This window comes from Saccopteryx leptura, chromosome 3 (assembly GCF_036850995.1).
Source record: "Saccopteryx leptura isolate mSacLep1 chromosome 3, mSacLep1_pri_phased_curated, whole genome shotgun sequence".
In the NCBI taxonomy this organism is placed as follows: domain Eukaryota; kingdom Metazoa; phylum Chordata; class Mammalia; order Chiroptera; family Emballonuridae; genus Saccopteryx; species Saccopteryx leptura.
In genome coordinates, this window is record NC_089505.1 from 166,456,044 (window position 1) to 166,470,383 (window position 14,340).

The 14,340-nt window shown below is 40.3% G+C and overlaps 1 protein-coding gene across 9 annotated transcripts in view; it reads right to left on the minus strand.

Annotated features, from left to right (window-relative positions):
* Positions 1 to 3,832: 3,832 nt before the first annotated feature.
* Positions 3,833 to 14,340, minus strand: part of CCDC18 (coiled-coil domain containing 18) — a 177,243-nt gene continuing 166,735 nt past the window's right edge. For all 9 annotated transcript variants that reach the window (XM_066376765.1, XM_066376761.1, XM_066376764.1 and 6 more), the window contains one exon: positions 3,833 to 4,365. In XM_066376765.1, the coding sequence (XP_066232862.1) occupies positions 4,315 to 4,365 (51 nt within the window). In that variant the 3' untranslated portion in view covers positions 3,833 to 4,314. The remainder of the gene's footprint in view (positions 4,366 to 14,340) is intronic.

Below are 14,340 nucleotides of genomic sequence, written 5' to 3' on the forward strand. Positions count from 1 at the left end.
GTCTGTCTGTCCCTGTCTATCCCTCACTCTGATTCCCTCTCTGTCTCTGTAAAAAAATAAAAAATTAAAAAAAAATAAAAATAAATTTTATAAAGTAAAGTTACTTCCCTACTTTATAAATCATCATTACTGTGGAACCGGTGGGTGGTTAGAAAATTTTACTACTAACAGAGATACAAAAGTGAGTGGTAGGTACAAAAAGGTTGACTACCCCTGGACTAGGGGGTGACAAAGGCCTTCCAGACTACTAAAGAGAAGTTATTGCCAGTCCCAGCCCTTGGCCTTCCAGACTTAAAAAAGCTGTTTGACTTGTTTGTACACAAAAGACAAGAAATAGACTGGGGGTCTTGACCCAAAATCTAGAAAACATTAAGAGGCCAGTGGCCTACTTCTTAAAACAGCTGGATATGGCGCTCAGGGATGGCCAGTTTACCCAAGGGTCACGGCTGCTACCTGTGACCTTCTAGAGCAGGGGTAGTCAACCTTTTCATACCTACCGCCCACTTTTGTGTCTCTGTTAGTAGTAAAATTTTCTAACCGCCCACCGGTTCCACAGTAATGGTGATTTATAAAGTAGAGAAGTAACTTACTTTATAAAATTTATAAAGCAGAGTTACAGCAAGTTAAAGCATATAATAATAATTACTTACCAAGTACTTTATGTTAGATTTTTGCTGTTTGGCAGAATAAATCTTTATAAAACAACTTACTATAGTTAAATCTATCTTGTTATTTATACTTTGGTTGCTCCGCTACTGCCCACCATGAAAGCTGGAGCGCCCACTAGTGGGCGGTAGAGACCAGGTTGACCACCACTGTTCTAGAGGAAGCTGAGAGGTTCCCCTGGAGTCACCCCCCACAGTACATACCCCACATTATGTGTTGCCTTCATAGAACAAAAGGGAGGATACTGTTGACCTCCAGTTGACTGGGAAAATACCAGGCCATCCTTTTAGAAAATCTGAATGTCATTCTCAAGATTATCTCTACTCTAAACCAGCCACCCTGCTTCCCTCTGTGCCAGACCCAAACACGATTGTATTCAAATAATTGATTGAGTCTCCTCTAGCTGACCTGACCTGATGGGCTCTCTGCTAAAGAATCCCGATCTTGAGCTGTTTATCGATGGAAGCAGCTTCACAGACACAGGAAACCAGAAAGCAGGTATATGTGGTAACTCTGCAGGACACTTTGGAAGCTGTGGCCCTACCGACAGATACTTCAGCCAGAAGGCTGACTATTGGCCCACACTGGACAGGTAAAATGGAAAAGTAAGAGTCAATATCTACATGGGTTCCAAATATGCATTTACAATAGTGCATGCCCATTTTGCTATTTAGAAAAAGGTCTTTTAACATCAGGAGGAAAAGAAATTAAACATGCTCAGAAGATATTTTGTCTCCTAAAAGCAGTTATGGAACCTAGGGAGGTTGCCATCACCCACTGCACAGGTCATTAGGAGACTGATGGCTTAATCTCCCAGGGAAATAATAAAGCAGATTAAGCTGCAAGCTGGCAACTGGAACTAAAATCCCAGTATCCTTGGTAACAGCCCTTATTCCTGATGGTGGATTTATATGACATAAAGCATTCCTGAGGTATTCTGGGATATGCATGGGAAAGATAATTACCCCCAAACTGAACTTGTTGCAGGCACATGTATGGCTGAGAGAGCCATACAACAACCTGTGTACTTTATGTATTATCCAATAAAAATTTGGTATTGTCCCGGAGGACAGCTGTGATTGGCTCCAGCCACCCGCAACCACATTGCAGGGGATGAAATAAAGCAGCTAGTTTAATGAACTCATTCGAGAATCTGTGCCATTTAAGTGTATGATAAGATAGGCAGTTAAACTGAGCATATGAGATTGAGAAAAAGACTTATCTTTTTAGGCCAGGAGACAATTGGGTATGCTTAATGTTGTGTGTGTTTTATTTTCTATTGAAGTATAACTGGCATATAGTATCTTATTACTTTTAGGTGTACATCATACTGAAACAATCAGCACAATGTCTAGTTAACATCTGACACTATATAAAGCAGGGGTCGGGAAACTTTTTGGCTGAGAGAGCCATACAACAACCTGTGTACTTAATGTATTATCCAATAAAAATTTGGTATTGTCCCGGAGGACAGCTGTGATTGGCTCCAGCCACCCGCAACCATGAACATGAGCGGTAGGAAATGAATGGATTGTAATATATGAGAATGTTTTATTTTTTTATTTTTTATTTTATTTTTTGTATTTTTCTGAAGTTGGAAACGGGGAGGCAGTCAGATACTCCTGCATGTGCCCGACCGGATCCACCCAGCATGCCCACCAGGGGGCGATGCTCTGCCCATCTGGGGCGTTGCTCTATTGCAACCAGGGCCACTCTAGCGCCTGAGGCAGAGGTCATGGAGCCATCCTCAGCGCCCAGGCCAACTTTGCTCCAATGGAGCCTTGGCTGAGGGAGGGGAAGAGAGAGACAGAGAGGAAGGAGAGGGGGAGGGGTGGAGAAGCAGATGGGTACTTCTCCTGTGTGCCCTGGCCAGGAATCAAACCCGGGATTCCTGCATGCCAGGCCAACACTCTACCACTGAGCCAACCGGCCAGGGCCTGTTTTATATTTTTAACGTTTTTTTTTATTAAAGATTTGTCTGCAAGTCAGATGCAGCCATCAAAAGAGCCACATCTGGCTCATGAGCCATAGGTTCCCAACCCCTAATATAAAGGTATTATAATCTTATTAACTATATTCCCTATACTGTACATTACATCCCCACAACTTATTTATAACTGGAAGTTTGTACTGCTCAATCCCCTTTACCTATTCTGCCTACATCCCAAAACCATCCTGCTTCTGGTAACTAGCAGTTTGTTTCCTGTATCTGTACATACCTGTTTATTTTATTCTGTTCATTTTGTTTTTTGATTGCACATAGCAGTGAAATCATATAGTATTTGTCTTTCTCTTATTTCACTTAGCATAATACCCTCTAGGTCCAACCTTGTTGCCACAAATGGCAATATTTCATTCTTTTTTATGGCCAATATTCTATTTGACATATATATAACTTTAAAATATATATATTTTTTAAGTGAGAGGAAGGGAGTCCTGCATGTGCCCTGACTGGGATCCATCCACCTAGCAACCCCATCTGGGGCTGATACTCGAGTACCAACCTATTTTTAGTACCTAAGGCTGATGCACTCTGATGGAGCTATCTTCAGCATATGGGGTCATGCTTGAACCAATCAAGCCACTGGCTGAAGGAAGGGGCAGGAATTGGGGGAGAAGCAGATGGTCACTTCTCCTGTGTGCCCTGACTGGGGGTCAAACCTGGGCTGTCCATATGCTGGGCCAACACTCCATCCACTGAGCCACCAGCTAGGGCCCATATATATGTATCTTTATCCATTCATCTATCAATGGACATTTAGGTTGCTTCCATGTCTTGGCTATTGTACATACTGCTGTGATAAACGTAGAGGTGCATATATCTCTTCAAATAGGTGTTTTCATTTTCTTTGGATAAATACCCAGAAATGGAATTGCTGAATTGTATGGTAGTTGTATTTTTAATTCTTGGAGAAACCTCCACACTGTTTTCTATACTGGCTGCACCAGAGATATATTTAATGTTGATAGGAAAAGACTGACAATACAGATGACAGAAAATAACTGATGAAGGGAAGTCCCTGAGGAGAAAGAGAGGGATGCAAAATACAGGTACAAAAATTGCTGAGAGGGAACCTTCACTGAGATGACAAAGAAGTAAACTGAGTACATATTAAGTTTGTACACTTGAGGGCACGACTTTAGAGGAGCTCTCTTCTAATGGCTGCCATTCTCTCTATGAAGCAGGTGAAGTCATCTGCTAAGTGTGTGTGCATCTGTGTGTGGGTGTCATAACAGACTTGGGAAAAGAAGCCAAGATTTGACCCAGAAGAAGATAGAAGTCGAATACCAAGAAGGATTTTTAGGTAATGGTGTAGAATACCAAATGGGTTTTTTGGGTTAGGTTACACTACTTTACAAAGAGATCTTCAATATTCAATGGCTTAAAAAGACAGGAGTTTATTTTTCTCTCATGTAATAGTCCGAGGAGAATGATCCAGGTTACTTATGCACCCAGGTGCCTTCTATTTTGTTTTTCCACATCCCTGTGGTGTTTGTTTCCTCATTTGCATGGTTGAAGTTGGGTTGCAGGCAATTCCAGCTGTAGGGAGAGGGAAGACCTTGCAGGAGCATGCATGTAATATTTTACTGCCCAGGCCGGAAGCTGTATACATCATTCCTGCTTGTATTCTTCTGGTGAGAACTCAGTCACTGGAGATGCCAGGAAACATAGTTCTGGCCATGGGCCCAGCTAAAACTCTGTAATTATATAAAAAGAGAAAAACTAAATTTGGTGAAAATTAGTCGTCTTCACCACAGCATGGCTATATCTCCTCTTCTCTAATAATATACAACAACTTAAATATAGGGATAAAAAAGACATCTAATGAGTTCAGTACAGTTTTTCCCTATAACTAAAGGACCGAAAATTTTAGAATGGCAAGAAAAGTGATTTGAGGTGATAGGTCTTCACAATATCGAGGATGAATAAAAAAATGAATACTAACAGCATCTAGTATTTACTGATCACCTACTACTATATGTCAGGTATTATTCTAAGTGTTCTAAGTATATTGATTTAATTTTAAAATATAATATGAGGTAGAGATTAAGGCTCTTTCCCCCAGCAATGTTTTTTCCAACTGTTCCATCATTATTTGTTACTTTCCTTTCAACACTGAATTACTTTGGTACCTTGCTAAAAAATACTTAGATATATACCTTTAATATTATATGTGTAAATATATATTGAATCATATATAAAATAAGACATGTAAATAATTATTCTGTTCCACTGATATATTTATGAACTCAGATTTTACTATATTCTAATTTTAAAATAATTCTTTTTATTTTAATTGAGAGGAGGGGAGGCAGAGACAGACTCTTGCTAATGCCCCAACCGGGATCCACCTGGGTAGCCCCGTACAGGGTGATTTTCTGCCCATCTGGGACATTGCTCCATTGCTCAGCAGTTGAGCTCTTCTTAGCACCTGAGGCGGAGGGCATGGAGCCATCCTCAGCGCCTGGCCGGGGCACCTTGCTCCAATCAAGCCATGGCTGCAGGAGAGGAAGAGAGGGAGAGAGCGACAAGGAAGAGGGTGGAGGGGTGGAGAAGCAGATGGTGGCTTCTTTTGTGTGCCCTGACCAGGAATTGAACCTGGGATATCCACACACTAGGCTGACGCTCTACCACTGAGCCAACTGGCCAGGGACTATAATAATTCTTGAAATCAGGATTGTAAATTCTCAACTTTGTTCATTTCCAAGATTATTTTGTCTACTCTAGGTCTTTGGCATTTCCAATTAAATGTTAGAATCAGCTTGTCACTTTCTTTAAAAACACCTATTAGCCCGGGTTCGATTCCCGGCCAGGGCACACAGGAGAAGCGCCCATTTGCTCCTCCGCCGCGCTTTCCTCTCTGTCTCTCTCTTCCCCTCCCGCAGCCAAGGCTACATTGGAGCAAAGATGGCCCGGGCGCTGGGCATGGCTCTGTGGCCTCTGCCCCAAGCGCTAGAGTGGCTCTGGTCGCAACATGGCGATGCCCAGGATGGGCAGAGCATCGCCCCCTGGTGGGCAGAGCTTCGCCCCTGGTGGGCGTGCCGGGTGGATCCCGGTCGGGCGCATGCGGGAGTCTGTCTGACTGTCTCTCCCTGTTTCCAGCTTCAGAAAAATGAAAAAAAAAAACAAAAACCTATTGGGATTTTGAGTCTGAAAATATAGATCAATTTGGAAGAAAAATTATATATTAGCAATATTGAATCTGTCTTAGTTTAGTATACAGGTCTTTATATCTTACATTAAATATATTCCTAGGTATTTTGTTTTTTGATGCTGTTGTAAATACTTTTAAAAACTTTATTTTTCTACTGTTTGTTATAAGACATATCTATATTTCTTAAGGTATAATAGACATATAGTACTATATTAATTTCAGGTGTTAACATAGTAATTTGATATTTATGCACAGGGTAGAACAAAAGTAAGTTTACTATTGTTCATATGGAAAATACTATAATGGCTAATAAATAATAATACAAGAATAAACTGTGTTTCGTGAACTCACAACTGTAAACTCACTCTTGCCCCACCCTATACATTACAGAATGATCACCAGAATAAGTGTAGTTATCATAGGTCACCATACAAAATTGTCTATATTCCCTCTGCTGTATATTATATCCCTATGACCTGTTTAATTTATAACTGGAAGTTTGTACCTCTTGATCCCCTTTATCCATCTTGTCCAGCCCTGAAACCCCCTCTCCCCTGGCAACCATCAGTATGTTCTGGTTTTGTTTTGTGTTTTAGATTGCACATATAAGTGAAATCGTATAGTATTTGTCTTTCTCTGTCTGACTTATGTCACTTAGTATAATACCCTCTAGGCCCATCCCTATTGTTGCAAAGGGCAACATTACACTCCTTTTTATGGATGAGTAATATTCTATCTTATACACACACACACACACACACACACACATCTTCTTTATCTATTTGTCTATCTTTCAGCGGACACTTAGGTTGTTTCCACAGCTTGGCGTGTGTGTGTGTGTGTGTGTGTGTGCGCGCGCGCGCGCGTGCGCGCGCGCATGCGCATATAACACTTTAATAAACATAGGGGTGCATGTATCTTTTCAAATTAATGTTTTCATTTCCTTTGGTAAATACCCAGAAGTGGAATCGTGGATCATAAGGTAGTTCTATAATTTTTTAAGGAATCTCCATACTGTTTTCCATATTAGCTATACCAATTTATGTTCCCATAAACAGTTGCATAAGGGTTCACTTTTCTCCAAATCTTCACTACTTGTTATTTCTTTACTTTTGATAATAGCCATCTGACAGGTATGAGGTGTTATCTCATTGTGGTTTTCATTTGCATTTTCCTTTTGATTAATAATGTTGAGCATCTTTTCATGTGCTTGTTGATGATTGTATATCTTCTTTGGAAAAATGTCTATTCAGATGCTCTGACAATTTCTTAATTGAATTGTTTTATTTATGTTGAGCTATATGAGTTCTTTATGTATTTTGTATGTTAACTCCTTATCAAATATACAATCTGCAAATATCATTTAATAGGCTGCTTTTATGTTATGTTTACAATTTCCTTCACTATGCAGAGACTTTTAATTTGATATCACTCTACTTATTTCTACTTTTGTTGTTCTTGCCTGTGGAATCAGATCCTCCCAAATATATCACTAAGACTGATATCAAGGAGCTTACTATGTTTTTTCTAGCACTTTTATGATTTCAGATCTTATGTTCATGTCTTAATTTACTTTGATTGAAATTTTATATGTGGGGTAAGATAATGGTCCAGTTTCATCCTTTTGCATGTAGCTGTCCAGTTTTTCCAACACCATTTATTGAAGAGACTGTCTTTCACCTACTGTAGACTCTTGCCTTCTTTTCCATAGACTAATTGACCAAATATGTGTAGGTTTATTTCTGGGCTTTGTATTCTGTCCCATTTAGCTATGTGTCCATTTCTATGCTAATACCATACATACTGGGTGTTTTTTTTTTACTTTTTTTCCTTTTTTAAATTTTTATTTATTGATTTTTAGAGAGAGGAGAAAGGGGAGGAAGAAGGGAGCATCAACTCATAGTAGTTGCTTCCTGTATATGCCATGACTAGGTGAACCCAGGGTTTCGAAATGGTGACCTCAGTTTCCAGGTTGACACTTTATTCACTGCGCCATCATAGGCCAGGCCCATACATACCGTTTTAATTACTATAACTTTGTACAGGTACTATAGTTCAAATCAGGGAGTATTATACCTCCAGCTTTGTTCTTTCTCAAGATTGTTTTGCCTATTCAGGATCTTTTATGGTTCTGTACAAGTTTTAGAATTATTTGTTCTAGTTCTAGGAAAAATGCCACTGGGATTATAATAGGGATTGCACTGAATATGTATGTTGCTTTGGGTATTATAAACATTTTAAACTATATTAATTCTTCCAATATTGGCCTGTAATTTTCTTTTTTTGTGTGCGGTATCTTCGGCTGATTTTGTATCAGGGTGGTGCTGGCCTCATAAAATGAGTTTAGAAGCATCTCTTCTTCAATTTTTTGGAATAGTTTGATAAAGGTAAGTATCTTTATCAAATCTTTTTTGAATGCTTGGCAGAATTCACCTGTAAAGCCATGTATTCTTGGACTTTTGTTAGTTGCAAGGTTTTTGACCGATTCAATCTCATTAATAGTAATTGGCCTATTTAGGTTTTCTATTCAAGATTCAGTCTTAGAAGTTTGTGTGTTTGTAGGAATTTATCCATTTCTTCTAGGTCCACTTTGTTGGAGAATAATTTTTTTATTTGCCTTATTGCGGTGACACTGGTTAATAACATTACATAGGTTTCAGGTAAACAGTTCCATAATATATCATCTGTATACTGCATTCACCACCCCAAGTCAAGTCTCCATTTATATAATTGTTCACAGTAGCCTCTTATGACCCTTTGTATTTCTGTAGTATCAGCTGTAACTTCTCTTTCATTTCTGGTTTCATTTACTTAGGCCAGGGGTCTCAAACTCAACTCAGCATGTGGGCCGCAGAGCAAGATCACAGCCGTTTGGCGGGCCGCACTAGGTCTACAAAAGGCAACTGTTACGCAACACGTTTCTCACTGCAGTTGAAAACAAAAAAAAATCAGTACAACAAGCACAATCGTACATGCAGTTTACTCAGTGTCACAAAACGACCAGAAACTGTAGTTCGCATCACAACTGCTGTTAACTAAGCTAATATCTAGCTAGGATGCTAGAGAAATGAAAAATACAAGTAGGCCCCTACGCTTACTTAATTTTATCCAAAATATTTTGAACTTCGTGGATTAGTTTGCGGGCTGCACAAAATTGTTCGGCGGGCCGCATGCGGCCCGCGAGTTTGAGACCCCTGACTTAGGCCCTTCTTTTCTTGATGAATCTGGCTGAAAGTCTGTCAATTTTGTTTATCATTTCCAAGAACCAGTTTAGTTTCATTGATCTTTTCTATTTTGTCTCTACTTATTTCTGCTTTCATTTTTATTTCCTTCCTTCTTCAAATTTTGAACTTTGTTTTTTCCCTAGTTGCTTTAGGTGTAAAGTTATTTGAGACTTCTCTTGCCTCTTGAGGAACATGTAGACTGGTGTACACATCCCTCTTAGCATTGCTTTTGCTACATCCCAAAGATTTGGGAATGTTGTGTTTCCATTTTCTTTGTTTCAAAATGTTTTTTAAAATATCTCCTTCAATTTCTTCATTGATCTATTGGTTGGTTAGTAGCATGTTCTTTAGTTTTCCTTCTAATTGATTTCTAGTTTCATAGCATTGTGGTCAGTAAACATGCTGACCACATTATTTTAATCTTCTTAAATTTACTGAGACTTGTTTCATGGCCTAGCATGTGATTTATCCTGGAGAATGTTCCCTGTACACTTGAAAAGAATGTACTGTATGTTCTGCTGCATTTGGATAGAATGGTCTATACATACCTATTAAGTACATCTGGCCTAATGTGTCATTTAAGGTCCATGTTTCCTTAATGATTTTGTCTGAATGATCTATCCTTTAATGTAAGTGGGGTATTAAAGTCCCATATTATTATTGTATCACTATCAATTTCTCTAGTTATGTTTGTTAATATTTACTTTATATATTTATTTATATAGGTGTTGGGTGCATACTTACAAATATTATATCCCCTTGTTAAACTGTTTCCTTTATTGTTATGTAATATCCTTCTTTGTCTTTTGTTACACTCTTTGCTTTGTTTTCAAGTTTACTTTGTCTGATATAAGCATTGCTGACACAGATCGCTGATTTGTTCTTCTGAATCCTCTCGTCAGTTACTGATTCCCTCTAGTATACTTTTCAGTTCAGTTATTGTACTCTTGAGCTCTATGAGTTTTCATTGGTACTTTCTTATATTTCCTGTCTCTTCATTGAAGTTTGCAAAGTGTTCATCCACTCTTCTCCTCAGTTTGGTAAGCATCTTTAAGACCATTACTTTGGTCTGACCTGTGGTGGCGCACTGGGTAAAGCGTAGACCTGGAAATGCTGAGGTCGCCAGTTCGAAACCCTGGGCTTGCCTGGTCAAGGCACATATGGGAGTTGATGCTTCCAGCTCCTCCCCCACTTCTCTCTCTGTCTCTCCTCTCTCTGTCTCTCCCTCTCCTCTCTAAAAAAAAAAAAAAAAAAAAAAAAGACCATTACTTTTAACTCTTTGCCAGGTAAATTATTTACCTCCATTTTATTAAGGCTTTTTTCTGGGGTTTATTTGGAATCTGTTCTTTTATTTTATTTTATTTTGCTTGACTTTCTATATTTGGTTCTGTGTATTATATGAAATAGTTCTCTCCCCATCTTGAAGGAGTGACTCAGTGTAAAAGATGAATTTTTCCCTAGTTCTTGATTGTTCTCTAGAACTGTCTTCAATTGTTTCAGACCTGTGGAGTCCCAAAAAGCAGCCTTCCTGCTTGAGCCTCGTGCCTAAGGGGTGCCCCATGCATGGGCTGTGCATGCATATTGGCTCTAGTGAGGTCACCACAGCTGCAAACAAGGGTGGGGCTGCTTGCCACCACATCTAGCATTGCAGCTTGAGCAGTGCAGGGTGGCAGGGCTGGAGCTACAACTTGGGTGGTTTGGGGTGGGAGTTGAGCTGCTCACCTACCACATCTGACAGTGTCACACAGATGACAGAGGTGGGGGCAGGGCTGTTTGCCCACTGATAGCTGGTTAGAATGGGAATGCAAAAATGGCACCTGCCTGCACTGATGCCAGCAAGGTGGAGGGACCTTGCCTGTATAAATGGCATCTGCTAGTGTACCAGTCCTCAATATATTTCTGTCCCTCTGGCAGGCACATCCAGCCTAGCAGGTGAAACCCTTCACATATGGTCTAAGTTCCCCTCAAACTGGTACATTTTGCACTGGGTGCAGGGGCTAATGGGTCTGCATATAAGCACTTTAAGAGTGGAATGGTCACTCCCTACACAGTGCTATTTCACATTGGTTTTCAAAGCCAGATGTCTTTGGGGCTCATTTCTCTGGTGCAGGAACCAAGGGCTAGGATGTCCTGAGTGAGGTACAAAGGCCCTACTCCTTAGGGAGAAGCTCTGTTTATATATTTATTTTTTGAGGTCCTCCTGATTGTGGGTCACTGATCTAGGGGTGGGTTTTTTTTTTTTTTGTATTTTTCTGAAGTTGGAAATGGGGAGGCAGTCAGACAGACTCCTGCATGTGCCCGTGGGATCCACTGGCACGCCCACCAGGGGGCGATGCTCTGCCCATCTGGGGTGTTGCTCTGTTGCAACCAGGGCCATTCTAGCGCCTGAGGCAGAGGCCACAGAACCATCCTCAGCGCCCGGGCCAACTTTGCTCCAATGGAGCCTTGGCTGCGGGAGGGGAAGAGAGAGAGACAGAGAGGAAGGAGAGGGGGAGGGGTGGAGAAGCAGATGGGTGCTTTTCCTGTGTGCCCTGGCCGAAAATCGAACCCGGGACTCCTGCACACCAGGCCGACGCTCTACCACTGAGCCAACCGGCCAGGGCTGTAATGTATTTAAATGTTAAATTACTATATTATACAACTGTAACTAATACAGTACTGTAAATGGTGGGATTCAAATAATTTAACAACCAGTTCTCTGCCCTAATGACTGTTATATAAGTATAAATAAAAGATATACCAAAAGGTAGGTTATTGTTTCATGAATTTAATACTTAAATAAGAATAATACCCAGAAAGCTGGGGTTTGCCACTGAAGGCTGAAGGTGCCCAGGGCCATCGGCCCCACCTACGACACTGTGGACAAGCCTAGGGTATTTCTTCCAAGAAGCAGGTAAACTGATCTCATTTGCACAAGGGCCAATTAACTATGTTTTGCCTGAATAGTCAGGTTTTTTATTCTTCCCTCAAAGATCTCTGTTGTGGGTGCTGATAGTCCTATTTTCTGCTGCTTTGCTTAATATATAATGTTTCCTTTATCCCTCCTACCTCAATGCCCCACTCATATTTCAGGCTGGGACCTACTCCTAATTTAGAGCTCTCTTTCCTCCTTTTGCCAACTTGTATTATGAATTTACCTTTGCCACCCAGCTTAGTGTATCCCAAGGTTCTCTTTACCATGCCACAGTCACAGAGCTCCAGGGAAAAGCAATCTGGTCTCAACTCTCCAGGCAGAGGAGAACAGAAGCTCCATATCCACGCATGCTGCAAATGGCTTTTTCCAGTCTACCTGAATCATTACCAACTAGAAGCAGCGGTCATTGGGACTTGGACATGAGCTGCAAAGTATAGAATGGTGACAACAATTCCAGTGCCATGCGGACTTTTCCTGGATGTGACTTTTCCTGGACTCCTGCTCCCTGTGACAGCTCCTAACAGTCTGAACTGTGGTTGGGTTGCATTTTTCAGGGATTTGGCATGGTGATGGGGCCAACTTGGACTTGGTGAACATGTTAAGGACACTACTCTTTTATGGATTCTTGCTGTATTGGCCAAGAGTTTGCTTAAAGGCTTTTAATAACTGTAAAAAAAAATAGAGGACTGGATGAAGAAGATGGGGCACATATACACCATGGTATACTATTCAGCTAGGAGAAATGATGACATCGGATTCTTGCTGTATTGGCCAAGAGTTTGCTTAAAGGCTTTTAATAACTGTAAAAAAAAATAGAGGACTGGATGAAGAAGATGGGGCACATATACACCATGGTATACTATTCAGCTAGGAGAAATGATGACATCGGATCACTTACAGTGGAATGGTGGAGTCTTGGTAGCATTATGCGGGGGTGAAATAAGCGAATCAGAAAAAAACAGGAACTGCAGGATTCCATACATTGGTGGGACATAAAAGCGAGACTAAGAGGCATGGACAGGAGTGTGGTGGTTACGGGGGATAGGGGGAGGGAAGGAGGGAGAGGGGGAGGGGTACAGAGAGAACTGGATGGAGGGTGGCGGAGGACGATCTCTCTTTGGGTGATGGGTATGAAACAGAACTAAATGACAAGATAACCTGGAAATGTTTTCTTTGAATGTATGTACCCTGATTTATTGATGTCACCCCATTAAAATAAAAGTTTATATATATATAAAAAAAATAATAAAAGAGGCATATAAAACTAAATTATGTTATAAGAAAGAGTTTTAAAATAATAATAAAAATATTAAATAATACCTGACAAAAAAACAATAAAACTGTTATTTAAGATATTTCCAATGACAGCTTGTCACCCTCTGGTTGTTTGGCACTTTTTCTCTTTATGTTATATGTTTGTTTACTGAAGTTAACAAACATGAGGGGATTAAAATGTAGTATTTCATCAAAGGTATAATGAGTTTTATGAAATGAATGAATAAATATTACAAGCATAGTTTCATCAAATTTTTTTCACCTATGGATGAAACGAACATTAGAATACACTGTTGCACTTAAAATATGCTGTTGCACAGATGAATGTTAAAAAAGAGCAAAGAATCTAAATTTGTGATTTCCACACTGGGCACTACCCAAGCACCAACCTTAGAGAGAACCTTGATATCAAGTGCCATTTTAACAACTGCTTCACAGAACTTAACAAAAAATTAGGTATTGGTTCTGCCAAACTGGTGTGAACCAGCTGAATCCCACCACTGACTACAACAGTTATACTTCAAAAAAAACAAACAAAACATATTTCTTTCAACAAATAAGATATATTATATTGTTAACCTTTGTTATGGAACAGGTGTTAAGTTAGTTCTCAGGTTCTTTTCAGAGGGAACTTGACTCATATGTAGTTGTATATAATCAAATTTTATTTTAAAAATTAGAGGCCTGACCAGGTAGGTGGTGGTGCAGTGGATAGAGCATTGGCCTGGGACGCAGAGGATCCAGATTCAAAACCCAAGGTTGCTGGCTTGAGCGTGGGCTCATCTGGCTTGAATGCTGGCTCACCAACTTGAGAGTGGAATCACAGACATGACCCATGGTCGCTGGCTTGAGCCCAAAGGTCTCTGGCTTGAAGCCCAAGGTTGCTGGCTTAAAGCCCAAGGTCGCTGGCTTGAAGCACAAGGTCATTGGCTCCAGCAAGGGGTCATTGGCTCAGCTGGAGCCCCCCATCCAGGCACATACGAGAAAGCAATCAATGAACAACTAAGGTGGCACAACAAAGAATTGACGCTTTTCTCATCACTCTCTCTTCCTGCCTTTCTACCCCTATCTGTTCCTCTGTCTCTGTCTCTCTTGATTTAAAAAA